An 18,575-nucleotide genomic window follows, 5' to 3' on the forward strand; every position below is an offset into this window, starting at 1 on the left:
AGGGTAGGGAAGAGTTGAGAGGCACAGGAGGGGAGGTGAGGGTAGGGAAGAGTTGAGAGGCACAGGAGGGGAGGGGAGGTGAGGGTAGGGTAGGGAAGAGTTGAGGGGCACAGGAGGGGAGGGAGGGTAGGGAAGAGTTGAGGGGCACAGGAGGGGAGGTGAGGGTAGGGAAGAGTTGAGGGGCACAGGAGGGGAGGTGAGGGTAGGGAAAAGTTGAGAGGCACAGGAGGGGAGGTGAGGGTAGGGAAGAGTTGAGAGGCACAGGAGGGGAGTTGAGAGGCACAGGAGGGGAGGTGAGGGGAAGAGTTGAGAGGCACAGGAGGGGAGGTGAGGGGAGTTGAGGGGAGGTGAGGGGAGTTGAGGGGAGTTGAGGGGAGGCGAGGGTAGGGAAGAGTTGAGAGGCACAGGAGGCAGAAAAATAGGAGAGAATGGAAGGTTGAAGTCGCGTTAACATAGAAAGGACGAGGTAACAACTAGCAAGTCATGCCAAGCTTCGAGAAACATGCAAACAGATCATGTGCCAGGCTGGAAGATGCAGTGCATTCCCATGGAACAAACACACACACACTTTCTGCCTCGCCATGCTACATATATGAAACATAGCAGGCTCCCTTCACGTTCCCCTTAGTGCTCTCATGTCCAGGTCCAAGTCACATTGACCCTGGACAAACTGGATTAAATGCATCATGATGGGATCATCTTCTCCCCATCCACATATTATCATGTACAGTAATATCAGACTGGAGCAGCAGCCTGTATAGTATCATGTACAGTAATATCAGACTGGAGCAGCAGCCTGTATATTTAATTACAGTAATATCAGAGTGGAGCAGGAGCCTGTAAATGTAATTACGGTAATATCAGAGTGGAGCAGGAGCCTGTATATTAATTACAGTAGCATCAGAGTGGAGCAGGAGCCTATCAATTTAATTACAGTAGCATCAGAGGTGAGCAGGACCCTGTATATTTAATTACAGTAGCATCAGAGTTGAGCAGGACCCTGTATATTTAATTACAGTAATATCATATTGGACCAGGAGCCTGTATATGTCATGTGCCACTGACTGCAACCCTGCTTATACAAATATGAGTTGTGATGCTGACAAGGATGTGGGGATTGTGGGATTAATATAGCACCTGGGTCTGTGTTGGTGCACAGTGGGAAGGGAAGTATTCTGTTACATGGAGTAGTGTAGACTCATTTTACAGGAATTACGGAAGAGTCCTGTTACAGTGGGTAGTATAGAGTCATTTTATGGGGGTAGGGGAGAGTCCTGTTACAGTGGGTAGTATAGAGTCATTTTATGGGGGTAGGTCCTGTTACAGTGGGTAGTATAGAGTCATTTTATGGGGGTAGGGAGGAGTCCTGTTACAGTGGGTAGTATAGAGTCATTTTATGGGGGTAGGGAGGAGTCCTGTTACAGTGGGTAGTATAGAGTCATTTTATGGGGGTAGGGAAGAGTCCTGTTACAGTGGGTAGTATAGAGTCATTTTATGGGGGTAGGGAGGAGTCCTGTTACAGTGGGTAGTATAGAGTCATTTTATGGGGGTAGGGGAGAGTCCTGTTACAGTGGGTAGTATAGAGTCATTTTATGGGGTAGGTCCTGTTACAGTGGGTAGTATAGAGTCATTTTATGGGGGTAGGGAGGAGTCCTGTTACATTGGGTAGTGTAGAGTCATTTTATGGGGGTAGGGAAGTAGCCCTGTTACAGTAGGTAGTATAGAGTCATTTTATGGGGGTAGGGAAGAGTCCTGTTACAGTGGGTAGTATAGAGTCATTTTATGGGGGTAGGGAGGAGTCCTGTTACAGTGGGTAGTATAGAGTCATTTTATGGGGGTAGGGAAGAGTCCTGTTACAGTGGGTAGTATAGAGTCATTTTATGGGGGTAGGGAAGAGTCCTGTTACAGTGGGTAGTATAGAGTCATTTTATGGGGGTAGGGGAGAGTCCTGTTACAGTGGGTAGTATAGAGTCATTTTATGGGGTAGGTCCTGTTACAGTGGGTAGTATAGAGTCATTTTATGGGGGTAGGGAGGAGTCCTGTTACATTGGGTAGTGTAGAGTCATTTTATGGGGGTAGGGAGGTAGCCCTGTTACAGTGGGTAGTATAGAGTCATTTTATGGGGGTAGGGAAGAGTCCTGTTACAGTGGGTAGTATAGAGTCATTTTATGGGGGTAGGGAAGAGTCCTGTTACAGTGGGTAGTATAGAGTCATTTTATGGGGGTAGGGGAGAGTCCTGTTACAGTTGGTAGTATAGAGTCATTTTATGGGGGTAGGTCCTGTTACAGTAGGTAGTATAGAGTCATTTTATGGGGGTACGTCTTGTTACAGTAGGTAGTATAGAGTCATTTTATGGGGGTAGGGAAAAGTCCTGTTACAGTGGGTAGTATAGAGTCATTTTATGGGGGTAGGGAAGAGTCCTGTTACAGTAGGTAGTATAGAGTCATTTTATGGGGGTAGGAAAGAGTCCTGTTACAGTGGGTAGAATAGAGTAATTTTATGGGGGTAGGGAAGAGTCCTGTTACAGTAGGTAGGAAAGAGTCCTGTTACAGGAGGTAGTGTAGAGTCCTGTTACAGGAGGTAGTGTAGAGTCCTGTTACAGGAGGTAGTGTAGAGTCCTGTTACAGGAGGTAGTGTAGAGTCCTGTTACAGTAGGTAGTGTAGAGTCCTGTTACAGGAGGTAGTGTAGAGTCCTGTTACAGGAGGTAGGGAAGAGTCATGTTACAGGAGGTAGTGTAGAGTCCTGTTACAGGAGGTAGGGAAGAGTCATGTTACAGGAGGTAGGGAAGAGTCCTGTTAAGGGAGGGGGAGAGGAGGCGCGGTCCGACCAAGACATGCCAATCAGCCCCATCCTCCGGACTCATCCTCCCCCTGCAGTAATATGATGACAGCAGAACACACTGGCAGGTAGCGGCAGCACACAGGAACACACACTTGGGACCCCCAAACCAGGTGATGGCATGAGTGAAAAAGAGAGAAAAGAAGAGAGGCGTACCTGACTCAGATGCCTTCAGATGTGAGAAGCCTTGAGGGAGAAGAAGGATACATGGAGAGATAGAGTATAAGGACACCACCACACCAACACAGCTGTTATAGTGTGATTAGGCACACTTTGCTATAAGGCAAAGCATGGTTATCAACACCAAAAACAAAGCTTTCGGCATGGCTGTCTGCATGGAAATGCTTAATGTTTAGAATAAAAACTGTCAGAAGCATCAAGTACCACTACGCTGCTAAAATACTGATCATATTGATTTCTATGGGCCTATTGATATAACAAGTTTCTATTTGCAATTTCAGTTCATTATTTATATGGATATATGTCTTACATTCATATTTACTACATATAGCCTGAAGGCTAGTAGTATCTGTCAAATATAAACTCCATCTGAAAGTGTGTCCTTTATTAACTCGTGACCCTTGTCCTCAGAACAGAACTCACCTGGTTTCCTCTGAACGGCTGATGAAAAGTTAGCAGTGTCGAGGAAAGAAAAGGAACAGAGATGTCTAGCGTTAGCGTAGAGTACAGTCACACTGCTTTGGCTTGCATGCTGTCAATCACGCAAAAATAAATATCTAACTACACAACTAAAGCATTACTTCTCCGTCACCATGTGAAGGACTAGAGGTGACCCTGCACATGCCTGTTTTAAAATAACATTTAAAACCCTGTGGAGAAAGGAGCATCCTCCCTATCATTTCAGGGAACCAAACTGTACATTATAAAATCATCAATTCATCTGATTCATTGTATTACCCAAACAACTCTTTCACATAGTAGCAAATATTCCATTAGAGACATACTATTACGCATCATGTACACCACAGTGTTCCCTTATACACTAGTTAGAGTTAAGATAAACAAATCTCAGTTGCCTTCGAGGGCCTGATGTGGATTTATGATGCTTTGAGGTTTGTGGCTCTCTCAAAACCCCCTGGACCCATTATCTAGACAACCCCTCCAACCCCCAGACTTCACTGCCGACTCAAATCCTCTCCACACACCAACTTCAACACCTCCTCTGGCTTCTCATTGGCTCATAGGAATGCACACTGTTTACTCCATCAGGGGTTCAGACTGGTTAATAAAACCGACAACTCAACACCCAGAAAAAGCGTAGTAACAAATTGAATTTACACAAATTAAGTAACTTCGCAACAGGAAGCCATGTATTCTCTTATGGCTATATATATTGCAGCTGTCCATGGCTATCTCTGCATAACCACAAGACATCATAACCCTGGCCGGCTGGCCGGCTGGTGCTGTGTGTGTGTGTGTGTGTGTGTGTGTGTGTGTGTGTGTCAGTGTGTGTGCGCGCACGCACTTGTGTGTGTGATTGTGTGTAGCTGGAATGGTTGTAAAAGCTAAACGCCGACAAATTCCTTTAATCAGCCCCTGAGAGCAACAAGTAGTAGGAAATGAAACAGATCTTAATTAAAAAGGACTGTATTAGACGTTTAAAGTGCCAGGCTAATACGCCATATCAGATATTAATTTGACTCAAAGCAATTACCGCTAGCTGCCGTGGTTTGATCTCTGGCCAGCCAGCTGCACTTGGAGGCCATTCAAATCACACCCAACCAACGTGTGGGAAGATGGTGATAACTGGGTCATTCCACAAATTAGGTGCATTTTGAGTAGTGCAACTTTGTGAGAAGGGGGGAAAAATGCTTTATTTCACAACATTTTTACATTGTCATAAAGAGCACATGTTCAACTGAATAAAAAACATGTTTTCCCATCTCAAGAGGCTACATAAAAAAATTAAAATACTATAGTAAGTGCCTATTAAGTGCCAAATAAAGTAACAGGGTTGACGGTAACAGGGTTGACGGTAACAGGGTTGACCTTAACAGGGTTGACCTTAACAGGGTTGACTGTATCAGGGTTGACCTTAACAGGGTTGACCGTAACAGGGTTGACCGTAACAGGGATGACCGTAACAGGGTTGACCGTAACAGGGTTGACCTTAACAGGGTTGACCGTAACAGGGTTGACCTTAACAGGAAGAATGAGGGGAGAAGGGAGAAAGAAGGGAGAAGGGAGAAGGAGGGGAGAAGGGAGAAGGAGGGGAGAAGGGAGAAGGAGGGGAGAAGGGAGAAGGAGGGGAGAAGGAGGGGAGAAGGGAGGGAGATGGGAGAAGGGAGAAGGAGGGGAGAAGGGAGAAGGAGGGGAGAAGGGAGAAGGAGGGGAGAAGGGAGAAGGAGAGGAGTAGGAGAAGGGAGAAGGAGGGGAGAAGGGAGAAGGAGGGGAGAAGGGAGAAGGAGAGGAGTAGGAGAAGGGAGAAGGAGGGGAGAAGGGAGAAGGAGGGGAGAAGGGAGAAGGAGGGGAGAAGGGAGAAGGAGAGGAGTAGGGAGAAGGAGAGGAGTAGGGAGAAGGAGAGGAGTAGGGAGAAGGAGAGGAGTAGGGAGAAGGAGAGGAGTAGGGAGAAGGAGGGGAGAAGGGAGAAGGAGGGGAGAAGGGAGAAGGAGGGGAGAAGGGAGAAGGAGAGGAGTAGGGAGAAGGAGGGGAGAAAGGAGAAGGAGAGGAGTAGGGAGAAGGAGAGGAGTAGGGAGAAGGAAGGGAGAAGGGAGAAGGAAGGGAGAAGGGAGAAGGAGGGGAGAAGGGAGAAGGAGGGGAGAAGGGAGAAGGAGGGGAGAAGGGAGAAGGAGGGGAGAAGGGAGAAGGAGGGGAGAAGGGAGAAGGAGGGGAGAAGGGAGAAGGAGGGGACTGGCTGCAGTGTCCAGAACAAGCCAATGGACAGCAGATAGAATAACATGTGGTTTCCATGTAATCCTTTTCCTGCTCCATTTGACCAGCCACAGCATGCATCACCATCCTCCATCCCTGCCCGTGCAAATCCTAACATCACTTTCAGGCTTGGACACAGACACAAGTGCCCTCTGAGCTCTGACTGTGTTGGAATTAGGCGCATGCAAAGACACACAGACACAAACACACTCACACGAAACATGTGAACGCACACACACACACACACACACACACACACACACACACACACACACGTCCTCCCTCTTTTCCCCCTGACCTATTTTCATAGTAATATTATTGAAACGGTCATTTTTCCATGTATGTTTATTAATCCCCAAAGCTAAGCTTGCAAGAATCGTTTCAGCACGTGTTCAAGATTTTACGAGCCTTCAATTACTAGTGTTTTCTCAGGCAACGACATGCAGATTTGAAGCAAAACGAGGCCTATTTAAACTGCTCATTAAAAAAAGAGGAAGTGGAAGAAGTGTGATGAGAGAATGGGGATCAGTTTGTTTACATTCTACAAGCCTACAAAGCAGTTTAAACAACAACTGCTCCCCAATGACATTGATTAATTAAGGCAGCCCCATGCACCTCTCTGATTCAAAGGGGTTGGGTTAAATGCGGAAGACACATTTCGGTTGAATGCATTGAGTTGCGCATCTGACTAGGTATGCCCCTTTCCCCCTTGACACCCTGGTCAGGAGAAGCACACTACATAGGAAATGCTGTTTTTGACATAGTCTTGACCAGTTCACTGAGCAGCAGAATGGAGAGAAAACAGTGCCTGATTCCAATACCCTGACACACAGACGTACTTAGCCACATGGGCAGACAGACTGAGCATGTGTTTTATGGCCAACTGTCGATCGTCTTCATCTGCTGGAGGGCAGTGTTTAGGGCTGAGCTCTGATGGAGCTGTGGGCAGGGATGATCATAATGTTTCAGCTAGGCTAACGCTAACCCAGTCACCCTGTGTGAGGCTGAGCTTTTATCTACATTTAAGTCATTTGGTAGCCGCTCTTATCCAGAGCAACTTATAGGAGTAATTAGGGTGAAGTGCCTTGCTCAAGGGCACATCAATGATTGTTTTACCAAGTTAGCTGGGGGATTCTAACCAGCAACCTTTTGGTTAATGGCCCGAAGCTCACTAGGCTATCTGCCCTTGAGAGGACATGGGCAGGATGAGGGCTGGGATGATGATTGGCGCTGATAATGATTATGTTCCAGCTAGCTAAGGCTAGGCTAAATAAGTCATTGCGTGGGGCTGATGATGGTTCTGATGTAATGTAATGATGCTGATGTTGTTTCATCTTGTGGGGCCTGAGATCATGTCTGGGCGCTGAAGGCTGCGATGCTAGCTAAGCTAACCCAATTAATCTGTGATGTTTCAGCTAGGTTTAGGCTAATGTCGTCATCATGAAGGGCTGAGGGCTGGGATGCTGCTGAGGATGTTGCTCATGTTTATGCTAGGCTAACCCAGTCATCATGAAGGGTTGAGATGACGATGAGGATGTTGCTGATGTTTAAGCTAGGCTAGGCTAAGCTAACTCAGTCACCCTGTGCTCTTACTTTAGTTTAGTCCATGTAGTGTTCTCATCCACAGTTAAACAGGGAAAACTGAGTGGACAAATAACCCATCCCAGTCTAGCAGCTAAATGCTTCTTAGGCCTAGTGAGGCCAGCAATCTGCCTGCTGGGTGAAGCCTGGTCCAGCCACCTCTAGGCTAGCAAACTGTATCTATACGGCTTTGGCTTACCTTCCACATGCAAACACACACACAAAGTGAACACGCGCGCACACACACACGCGCCACACACACAGTGAACACGCACAGGTCTGACAGACTGCCCCATTACTCATTAGTGTAACACATGATGCTGCATCAACAGCCTCAATCAGCATAACACTGCACAGACACACACACACAGAAAGAACAGTTGCGTCTCCAATGCTGATGGGGATTATTAGCAATGTTGGAAAAATATGCTGTCTGTACTATACAACAGACAGTACATAAAGCCTGCCTGCAAGTGCAAGACTGTCTTTAGAAAAACAACAGCAAAGCTTTAGCAGTAAGTGTTGCTGTAGACACACTATGGCAACAAAAACCTCCCTGTAAGACGTAGTCGATTGCTGATGTCAGTTTGAATTTAGTGTGGTATTTGTCCCGCCATTTCTGCTCTCATTATCCCCCAAATTATGCTTCAGAGTATCCATGGTGTAATCAACAAGCAGCCACATCAGCTAAGACTGGCAGAGACAGAGAGAGAGAGACACATAGAGAGAGATAGAGAGAGAGAGCTAGAGAGAGAAATAGCCTGGACTGCTGTGTGTGAGCTGGACACCAAGTCTAGCTAAGGCCGCAGCACAGTGCCGTTCTCCTGTCTAGTGGCATTTGTCCTCTCCATAATAGGGCTGCTGTGTTGTGAATTATAAACTCTGTCCTGGGGCGACGACATGGTCCTCTATTCAACTGTTGTCCTGAATCACAAGTAACCTCTTCAATCTAGGTTGTTTTAGCACAAGGATGTCATCGCCCCCACGGCCTGAGAGAAGCTCTCAAACGACTGGATGGATCTCTTTTCCTCTCTCTCCTCTCTCTCCTCTCTCTCCTCTCTCTCCTCTTCTCCTCTCCTCATTGTTGGAAAGAGGGAGAGAAAGAATAGAACCAGACCAAAGGATAATGTCTGAATCTGACTACAGTCTGCACTGAGTCTGACTACAGTACAGAGGACATGTTGTAGTGTCCAGTCACTGAGTCTGACTACAGTACAGAGGACATGTTGTAGTGTCCAGTCACTGAGTCTGACTACAGTACAGAGGACATGTTGTAGTGTCCAGTCACTGAGTCTGACATGTTGTAGTGTCCAGTCACATAGTCTGACATGTTGTACAGTGTCCAGTACCTGAGTCTGACTACAGTGATGACATGTTGTAGTGTCCAGTCACTGAGTCTGACATACAGAGGACATGTTGTAGTGTCCAGTCACTGAGTCTGACTATGTTGTAGTGTCCAGTCACTGAGTCTGACATGATGACATGTAGTGTCCAGTCACTGAGTCTGACATGTTGTAGTGTCCAGTCACTGAGTCTGACATGTGTGTAGTGTCCAGTCACTGAGTCTGACATGTTGTAGTGTCCAGTCACTGAGTCTGACATGTTGTAGTGTCCAGTCACTGAGTCTGACATGTTGTAGTGTCCAGTCACTGAGTCTGACATGTTGTAGTGTCCAGTCACTGAGTCTGACATGTTGTAGTGTCCAGTCACTGAGTCTGACATGTTGTAGTGTCCAGTCACTGAGTCTGACATGTTGTAGTGTCCAGTCACTGAGTCTGACATGTTGTAGTGTCCAGTCACTGAGTCTGACATGTTGTAGTGTCCAGTCACTGAGTCTGACATGTTGTAGTGTCCAGTCACTGAGTCTGACATGTTGTAGTGTCCAGTCACTGAGTCTGACATGTTGTAGTGTCCAGTCACTGAGTCTGACATGTTGTAGTGTCCAGTCACTGAGTCTGACATGTTGTACACTGTTCTAAACCATTCTAAAATATATACGGTTGCACCCTGTATTATTACTGCCATTAGTATGTTGTGTTTTGGAATGCTAAGCATAGCAGTGGAGTGTAGTAACTAATATCTAAAAGAACCCAACAGGGCAATTAAAAGCTTCAGTCTAAGGTAGTGAACCACAATGGAGGAGTATTCAGTGTGCATTCATTCCCTCTTGTTTCAAGATAGTTGTGTCGTCTTTTGACCGTGTCACTCTGATCTAACCAGCCAGGAAGTGGTCTAACCAGGTAGGAACAGGAAGTGGGTCAGCAGTCAATCAAACTCACTGGTTCTCTATACCCATAACACCCAGATGAAAGAGAAGAAGAGCATGTGGTGTCATCTACATTAGTTTCCTTTGTCTCATAAAAAAGGCAGAACTAAAGGCATGCACAGAAATAGGATTTTACTATGAGCCTTGTCAGAGTACCACATCTCAATAAGATACATAGCAGAGATAGCCTAAGTGTCCAGAGGGAGGAAGATAAAGCTGTTACTTATTATTCAAACTATTTTCTACACTTTATGGTCCCTGTAAAACAAATATTTGGATGGGAAGAGAAAGATCTGAACTTTGTAATATGACTCTTATCAAACGATACTGTATCCCTGTACAGATTTCTCCTAAAAGTAGTAATCGAAAGAGACGCTATTTCCTCGCATACCACTTCCGATATAACGCCCACAAACAACAAACATTCCCTTTTAAAACCACTGTGAAAGAGGAACCACCCACACAGAGAAGTCCCGCATTCTATAACAGTGAATCTGTGTCTCGTAAATTATAAATGCAAAAACCCAAAATTGTGGGAGTGTGTTCTTTTAACATGGAACTAACAATGTAACAAAAACCTTTGAGATAATATGAAGTTATCTCAATATAAACACAGTTTCAATAATGTATAGTTACACAGATGGATAGTGACTTATCTACAATGAGTAACATAAATTGGTTGGTAAGACAGAATCATCTTACCTTGGCTGCAGGTCCTTCCTGTATATCCCGTTTTGGAGCAGTCGCAGTAGGGTTCTCCATCAGCCACGGAGCAGGAGCCTCCATTCTCACATGGGTTCTCTGTACAGAGACCCATCTCCTCCAGACGTACCTTCTGACTGTTGATCAGCTTGGGAACCTTGTTCCCGTAATTCAGATCTTTGATAACTCCTTTGAACGGAGGCAGCTCTCTAACCGTCGGCAGGGTGATGGCCGAGGTCCTGATGTCTCCGGGTACACCTCCGAGGAACAGGTCACTGACGACAATCATGAACTGGCGCTCTGGTCGAACATCCTCCGCCTTGGTCTGCCCGTCCAGGGCCAAGACCGTTCTGAGGTTGTGTCGGCTGACCATCGCAAAGTGCCAGCAGCTGTCGTTGACCGATTTGTCAGCGGTGACTGTGGTCTCAGCGCAATCAATGCTGAAGCGAAGCTGTAGCTTCCCTTCCGTTATGGTGAGAAGCAGGAAGTCACAGTAGCCGCCGTCGTCGAAGTAGAGGATCAGGGCGTCGGACGTGTCTGTTTGGAACTGGAAGGTGAGGTCACTTCTGGTACTGGCGTCCCAGCGGAGGTACCGTGCCCACTGGCCCTCAGAACCCCTGAACTCCAGGCCCTGACACAGGCCCAGTAGAGTACTGAGAAGCAGAAGGACACACTGAGGGAGACTAAAGGGATTCATTGTAGAAAAACACTATGTAGAGCTATAGGGGTATGCCAGTTGAGGTTAGAGGTTAGAGGGAGAAATCCTTTAGATTCGGAATAGCATAAGAGGTGTTTTCAGTTCAATGATGAATATAGGCTATTCAATGTATATACCACCTGCTCTAGTCAGGAAGGTGACGCAATATCCTTTAGACTGTGATAAAGATCTGATATTGAAATCACTGAAGTATGGGAGACCATTTAATTCCAAGTCTGAGCTGCAGATATTGGAGAAGAAACATCTGTATTCCTACTAAGGAGGATAACCTTGAGAGAATCAATCCTTAGTGTGATGAGGCTGATCCTTAGTGTGTTCTGTCAGTGATACAGAGGCCCATCAATGAGTTGTTTCCTTTGAGGCGACTGCAAGGATTAAAACACACAGCGGCCATTTTGGGTCAAGATCCGTAGCCACGTCCCATAGTACTGTACTTCCTAGTCCAGCTTCAGGCCGTACAGAGACGTCACTGCAAAACAACAGAAATGACATTATTCAGCATACACAACACACCTATGAATCACAGCTCACCCAAAAACATTCATTGACTCTAGGTTGCAACAAAAGTCTGAAATCACCATGCAAATGTTGCTGCCAGCACTTCCTCCTGGAGAACTGATATATATTCACTTACCCTTTGGCCTCCCATCTAGGGCATTAAACCAGCCCGGCTGTTTTTTTCCACTGACTGTTGCCAATGTAATTTCATGGGAATGATGTGGAGAGATCACTTGAAAACTAAATAGATTCACTATTGCTTTCAGAGTCATTCCAAAGGGTAGGTTTAACAGAGCAAATGAAATGTGACCATACTTTATCACACATATATCAACAGTGATGCTACACTATATATACAAAAGTATGAGGACAGCCCTTCAAGTGAGTGGTTTGGGCTATTTCAGCCACAACCATTGCTGACAGGAGTGTAAAATTGAGTGCACAGCCTTGAAATCTACATAGACAAACATTGGCAGTAGAATGGCCTTACTGAAGAGCTCAGTGACTTTCAATGTGGCACCGTCATAGGATGACACCTTTCCAACAAGTCAGTTTTGTCAAATTCCTGACCTGTAAGTGCTGTTATTGTGAAGTGGAAAAATGCCCGGGGGAATGCTATCTGCCCCAATGCATAGTGCCAACTGTAAAGTTTGGTTTAGGAGGAATAATGGCCTGGGGCTGTTTTTTCATGGTCCGGGCTAGTTCCAGGTCCAGTGAGGGGAAATCTTAACGCTACAGCATACAATGACATTCCAGACGATTCTGTGCTTCCAACATTGTGGCAACATTTTGGGGAAGGCCCTTTCCTGTTTCAGCATGAAAATGCCCCCAAGCACAACGCGAGGTCTCTACAGAAATGGTTTGTTGAGATTGGTGTGGAAGAACTTGACTGGCCTGCACAGAGCCCTGACCTCAACCCCATCGAACACCTTTGGGATGAATTGGAATGCCGACTGCGAGCCAGGCCTAATCGCCAAACATCAGTGCCCAACTTCACTAATGCTCTTGTGGCTGAATGGAAGCAAGTCCCCGCAGCAATGTTCCAACATCTAGTGGGAAGCCTTCCCAGAAGAGTTGAGGCTGTTATAGCAGCAAATGGAAGACCAACACCAAATATATGCCCATAATTTTGGAATGACATGTTTGATGAGCAGGTGTCCACATATAGTATGTTTGGTCATGCAGTGTATTTAGGCCTATATAGCATTTGTAAAGTCATCAGCAGCTTTTGTTTCAATTAAACCCAGAATTCAACTAAATATAGACAATACAACAGGACTAGGGTTTCAAGCTCTGGTTCATTTAAAATGCAAAGCTATTTCATTACATTTTATTTTATGCAACCAAATAGCAACATTTGAAACAGATGTATTTTCTGCTTGGATAGTTCCAACTGTGCCACTGACTTAGTCTATGCCTGCTTGAAGCTGTGCTGCTTGGGGAAGAGGGAGAGCAGGACCTGCTGCCTGCTTGAAGCTGTGCTGCTTGGGGAAGAGGGAGAGCAGGACCTGCTGCCTGCTTGGAGCTATACTGCTTGGGGAAGAGGGAGAGCAGGACCTGCTGCCTGCTTGGAGCTATGCTGCTTGGGGAAGAGGGAGAGCAGGACCTGCTGCCTGCTTGGAGCTGTGCTGCTTGGGGAAGAGGGAGAGCAGGACCTGCTGCCTGCTTGGAGCTGTGCTGCTTGGGGAATAGGGAGAGCAGGACCTGCTGCCTGCTTGGAGCTGTGCTGCTTGGGGAAGAGGGAGAGCAGGACCTGCTGCCTGCTTGGAGCTGTGCTGCTTGGGGAAGAGGGAGAGCAGGACCTGCTGCCTGCCTGGAGCTGTGCTGCTTGCGGAAGAGGGAGAGCAGGACCTGCTGCCTGCTTGGAGCTATGCTGCTTGGGGAAGAGGGAGAGCAGGACCTGCTGCCTGCTTGGAGCTGTGGTGCTTGGGAAAGAGGGAGAGCAGGACCTGCTGCCTGCCTGGAGCTGTGCTGCTTGCGGAAGAGGGAGAGCAGGACCTGCTGCCTGCTTGGAGCTATGCTGCTTGGGGAAGAGGGAGAGCAGGACCTGCTGCCTGCTTGGAGCTGTGCTGCTTGGGGAAGAGGGAGAGCAGGACCTGCTGCCTGCTTGGAGCTGTGGTGCTTGGGGAAGAGGGAGAGCAGGACCTGCTGCCTGCTTGGAGCTGTGCTGCTTGGGGAAGAGGGAGAGCAGGACCTGCTGCCTGCTTGGAGCTGTGGTGCTTGGGGAAGAGGGAGAGCAGGACCTGCTGCCTGCTTGGAGCTGTGCTGCTTGGGGAAGAGGGAGAGCAGGACCTGCTGCCTGCTTGGTGGCTGTAGCTTCTTTCTTGGCATTCATGTGGTTCTCACGAAGCTCACATATCAGATCCAGTGGGATTTATGGTGCTGAGGATGCAAACACTCACATGTATTTTCCATCTGTACACCGTGAGTGTTGCTGACCACTCTCCATCACTGATGTGGAGTACAGCTCCGCTGGTATGTTGTTCTGTGCAGAGGGGGGCAGCTCCTGCCTTTTATCTGTTCACTGTTCCCAGCAGGCTAGTCTTCTTTGCAATCAACTTGTCTGCCAGGGATATTGATGTGACAAAGTTTTCCATGGTCACATTTCCACCTTTGCCCATGTAAGGCTCCAGGAATCTCAAACCCACAGTCTCAGACAGTCGCTCACCCGCTGGCCTGGTTTCATCTTTCCCCAGATATTGAAAGTTTTTCAGCAAGTACTAACCAAAAGTTAGTCCTTTTAGCTCCTTCATCCATTGACAACAGAACAGCATATATTACATTATTGCAGTACTAGTGTTTCCTTATAGTAGCCATGCTGCTGCACGAGTGGCCATGAGCTGAATGCATGGACAGTGGAGTGGCCATGAGTTGAATGCATGGACAGTGGAGTGGTCTTGAGTTGAATGCATGGACAGTGTAGTGGCCATGAGTTGAATGCATGGACAGTGGAGTGGTCTTGAGTTGAATGCATGGACAGTGGAGTGGTCTTGAGTTGAATGCATGGACAGTGTAGTGGCCATGAGTTGAATGCATGGACAGTGGAGTGGTCTTGAGTTGAATGCATGGACAGTGGAGTGGTCTTGAGTTGAATGCATGGACAGTGTAGTGGCCATGAGTTGAATGCATGGACAGTGGAGGGGTCTTGAGTTGAATGCACGGACAGTGGAGTGGTCATGAGCAGAATGCATGGACAGTGGAGTGGCCATGAGTTGAATGCATGGACAGTGGAGTGGTCTTGAGTTGAATGCACGGACAGTGGAGTGGTCTTGAGTTGAATGCATGGACAGTGGAGTGGTCTTGAGTTGAATGCACGGACAGTGGAGTGGTCTTGAGTTGAATGCATGGACAGTGGAGTGGTCTTGAGTTGAATGCATGGACAGTGGAGTGGTCTTGAGTTGAATGCATGGACAGTGGAGTGGTCTTGAGTTGAATGCATGGACAGTGGAGTGGTCTTGAGTTGAATGCATGGACAGTGGAGTGGCCATGAGTTGAATGCATGGACTTGAGTTGGCACGGACAATGGAGTGGTTTTGAGTTGAATGCATGGACAGTGGAGTGGTCTTGAGTTGAATGCATGGACAGTGGAGTGGTCTTGAGTTGAATGCATGGACAGTGGAGTGGTCTTGAGTTGAATGCACGGACAGTGGAGTGGTCTTGAGTTGAATGCACAGACAGTGGAGTGGCCATGAGTTGAATGCATGGACAGCACGATATTCTTGCAAAAAGTGACATTTGGAAAAAGAGCTGCACCTCTTGAATTGTTTAATTTGTTGGACAAAGTGTCATAGAAACTGCAGAATATGCTCTTTCAGAATGCATATAGAAATCATGAATGTTTTACCTGCATGGGACTGAAGGAGGATTTGATAAAGCAATGCTCCTTTCACTGCGTCTGTCATGTACAAGATGCGCCCATCACTTCATGTACAATTTGACAACTGATATGCCTACTATTGTCACTCATCACATTGTTAATTTAATCTTGTCTATAGTCTTTAATCTTGTCTATAGTTAATATAATCTTGTAACTCTTATTAAATTGCGATATTAGTTTCGGTACAGTTTAAGGTGTAGATTCAATGGGCCGGCTGTGCAGGCTGACTGGCATTGTTTGTATCCCTCTCATCAATTTGGATCGAGTCAAGGATATGTTTTGCATTATTCTAAAGGCCTACTGCAACACACAGCATGTTTTCATTTCCCTGACAATACATCCAATTAGTGATAGAGTTACAGTCAATAATACCGTAAATAAAACAGTCCTGTATTTTAAAACATAAAAGAGAATGGTATCAACATGTAAGGTGCGCGGTCAAATTATTAAAACGAGATCCACGGTTGATTAATAGGCATAGCAAACTAATCATTACATTATTGTTGTTCTAAATTAAATCAACCTCATCCTTCAGGAAGGTCTAATTTAAATTCGATTGCGAAGTAACTTGAACAATTATCGCCTATTCCATCCATTTGTCATTCATTCAGGCGGCTGGCATTGTTTGCGGCACTGTGGATAGAGTCAAGGATATGTTTTGCATTATTCTAAAAGCCTACTGCAATATGTCACATGTTTTGGTTTCCCTGACAATACATTTGATTAGTTATAGAGTTAAATTAAATTGAACAGTCCCATAACAGCTTATTTTTACAAAGTAATACGTAAAAGAGAATTGCATCAACCCACTAAGTGTACGGTCAAATTACATCGCTGCTGATAAAAAGGCATAACACAAACTAATCATTACACAGTTGTCTTTCTAAATTCAATCAACCTCTTCACCCTCTGTACCATTCTGTTAGCCTAATTTAAATGAAATGGTGAAGGTGCACAATTATTACCCTTTTATCCATGTGTCATTCATTCAGTGAGGAGAGAGAGAAGCATTAGCGCCTGGCTGGGTACCAACGTCCTACAGCACGTTGTCTTGGCAGGTTACATTCGGAATAGGTGTGAAAATAACAAGTAAAAAGGCTCTAAATGCTTTTCTGTTTGTGATTTCCAAATTCTGATAAATGAGCAGTGTAAAATACAAAACATTTAGGAAAAGTCCAGGAAGGAGCAGTCAGGGAAAGAGCAGGACAAACGTCAGTGGCCGTTGGCCTAGGCGGTTCAAGTGTTAAAGAATGGGATCAAGCCAGTGGCTCAGACGGATCTATCCAAGCAGTAGATACGTCTCCTTTAAAATGTTGATATTGAGTTGCGTTGTCAACCAAACACAATTAAATATGACTTTTGTTATACAGTAAATAGTTTAATGTTCAGGCTATCTTATAAAATAATATAACATTCAACCTTAAAATGAGTAACACATCCATGGCCACATTTTGAAGTTACTATAATATTTTCAAGATAGCATGTCGTCGCAGGTCTGAGAAGATCTTCACAATTGCTGGAAAATCTGTGCAGAGTCTTGAACACTTTTACCATTGAATTTAATCTCAACTGCCATCCAGGTCATTTAGTTATACTACTAGATGAAGAACTGTGATAGCGCATTAAATCTGTTGAATAAATAAATGAAATAACTGACATTGTATTCCCATTTTAACTTTGCTGTGCAGTTCAAATTGTTGAAAGCGCAGTGATATTTTGGGTGACAACTGTCGTGTCTTTACTATCATTAACTGAAGACGTCGTTTTCATCAAAGATTCTGTAATTAATATTACGCGATTAAACTGATTAATCATGTAACTGTAATTAACTAGGAAGTCGGGGCACCAAGGAAAATATTCAGATTACAAAGTTATAATTTCCTAATATAACTTTTCAGATATTTTATATCTGATCAATTAGTCTTCGAATTAATGAATGATTTACTTTACCTCACATTAGTCTCATACCAAACATCGTAAATTGTTGGTTATCTGCACGAACCCAGTATTCACTATGAGTCATCCATACATCAATTGTCTTAAATCATTTATTTACTAACTAAGTCATTCACAGAAATGCAAAAACAAACAAACAAACAAAGTAAATATGGTTACACGAAATGATAGGAGAATGTGCCCTAGTGGGCTAAACCGGCATGACGGCTTGTTGTACAAAAGGGAAGTGGGGGTCGTCTGAGAAGAAAAGTTGATAATTATAATAATTGAAATGCTAATCCTTTGCACATGAACGCTCACTCATTCGGGAACAACTGCAATCAATACATATATTTAGGCTAGGTGTGTCGTCGGGATCTCTACTGAAAAGTTAGTTTCTGTTGAGAGTTTCTGTCCTCTTTCTCTTTCTGTCGTGGGTAGTTCAGAGTGACATTTATTCATGTTGTTGTAGAATGGATGTCTCTGCGGTTGTCGTTCTTTGAGTTCAATGATACCGAATCCCTAGCTGCAGACTAGTAATTAATATCAAAGTCTTGTTCTTATTCTGTCGGTATCGATAGTCTAAGAGTTTAACCACGTGGTATGGTTAAAAGATTCAGCAATCGTCTCCACCTTTGTCCTCTCGTGATTGAGAGAAAACATGGTCTGTAACCTTTGTCCTCTCGTAATGGAGAAAAACATGGTCTAGTGAGAGCTTCTCAAAGTTGGGGTTTTATTCGGAATTGCAGAAAAGGGGCTGTCCCAGGATGCCTGACCCTAACTGGGCTGGCTCATGGGCGGTCCTCTGGTTAAGTTCAACTCAAAAGGAAATTGGAGTTTCCTTCATTAAACAGTCCAAAATCACATTACACATTTTTACAAACAGTATCATCCTCACTCATTCATCTTATACAACAATTAGATGTAAACCTCATATCTGAGGCTGTTATATAAACAGCGTTATGGTAATGTGGCCGCACCGTCTCCCATGAGCTTCACCAAAATGTAACAAATGGACCAGTTCGTAGCTGGATTCTTCACCGATCTCTTATACCTTCTCCGGAACAGAAATGTTGTTCGGACCTCAAGTTCTGTGAGGTGGAAGAAATTCCTTTGTTCTCTATGAAACTTCACTCTGTCTCAATACCGTGTGGCCATGAGGCAGGGTCTTCCCTAGGAATTTACGACCTCTCTGACCACAGCAGCATGGTTGTAGGAGCAGAGAGCGGTGGATGGTGCTCTCTGTACCCAAAGAGGGCAAAGTCAT

At 45.4% G+C, this 18,575-nt stretch overlaps 1 protein-coding gene across 1 annotated transcript; it reads right to left on the minus strand.

The window, feature by feature from the left end:
* Nucleotides 1–2,696: 2,696 nt before the first annotated feature.
* LOC112217945 (neurexin-3b) lies at nucleotides 2,697–11,461 on the minus strand. Its single transcript, XM_024378566.2, has 4 exons — nucleotides 10,281–11,461; nucleotides 3,443–3,460; nucleotides 2,996–3,025; nucleotides 2,697–2,743 (listed from the first exon to the last, which is right to left on the minus strand). Exons 1-4 carry the CDS (start codon nucleotides 10,975–10,977, stop codon nucleotides 2,697–2,699), a joined length of 792 nt encoding a protein of 263 aa, XP_024234334.2. The 5' UTR covers nucleotides 10,978–11,461.
* Between the last annotated feature and the right edge of the window lie 7,114 nt (nucleotides 11,462–18,575).

This window comes from Oncorhynchus tshawytscha, linkage group LG28 (genome assembly GCF_018296145.1).
Source record: "Oncorhynchus tshawytscha isolate Ot180627B linkage group LG28, Otsh_v2.0, whole genome shotgun sequence".
In the NCBI taxonomy this organism is placed as follows: Eukaryota; Metazoa; Chordata; class Actinopteri; order Salmoniformes; family Salmonidae; genus Oncorhynchus; species Oncorhynchus tshawytscha.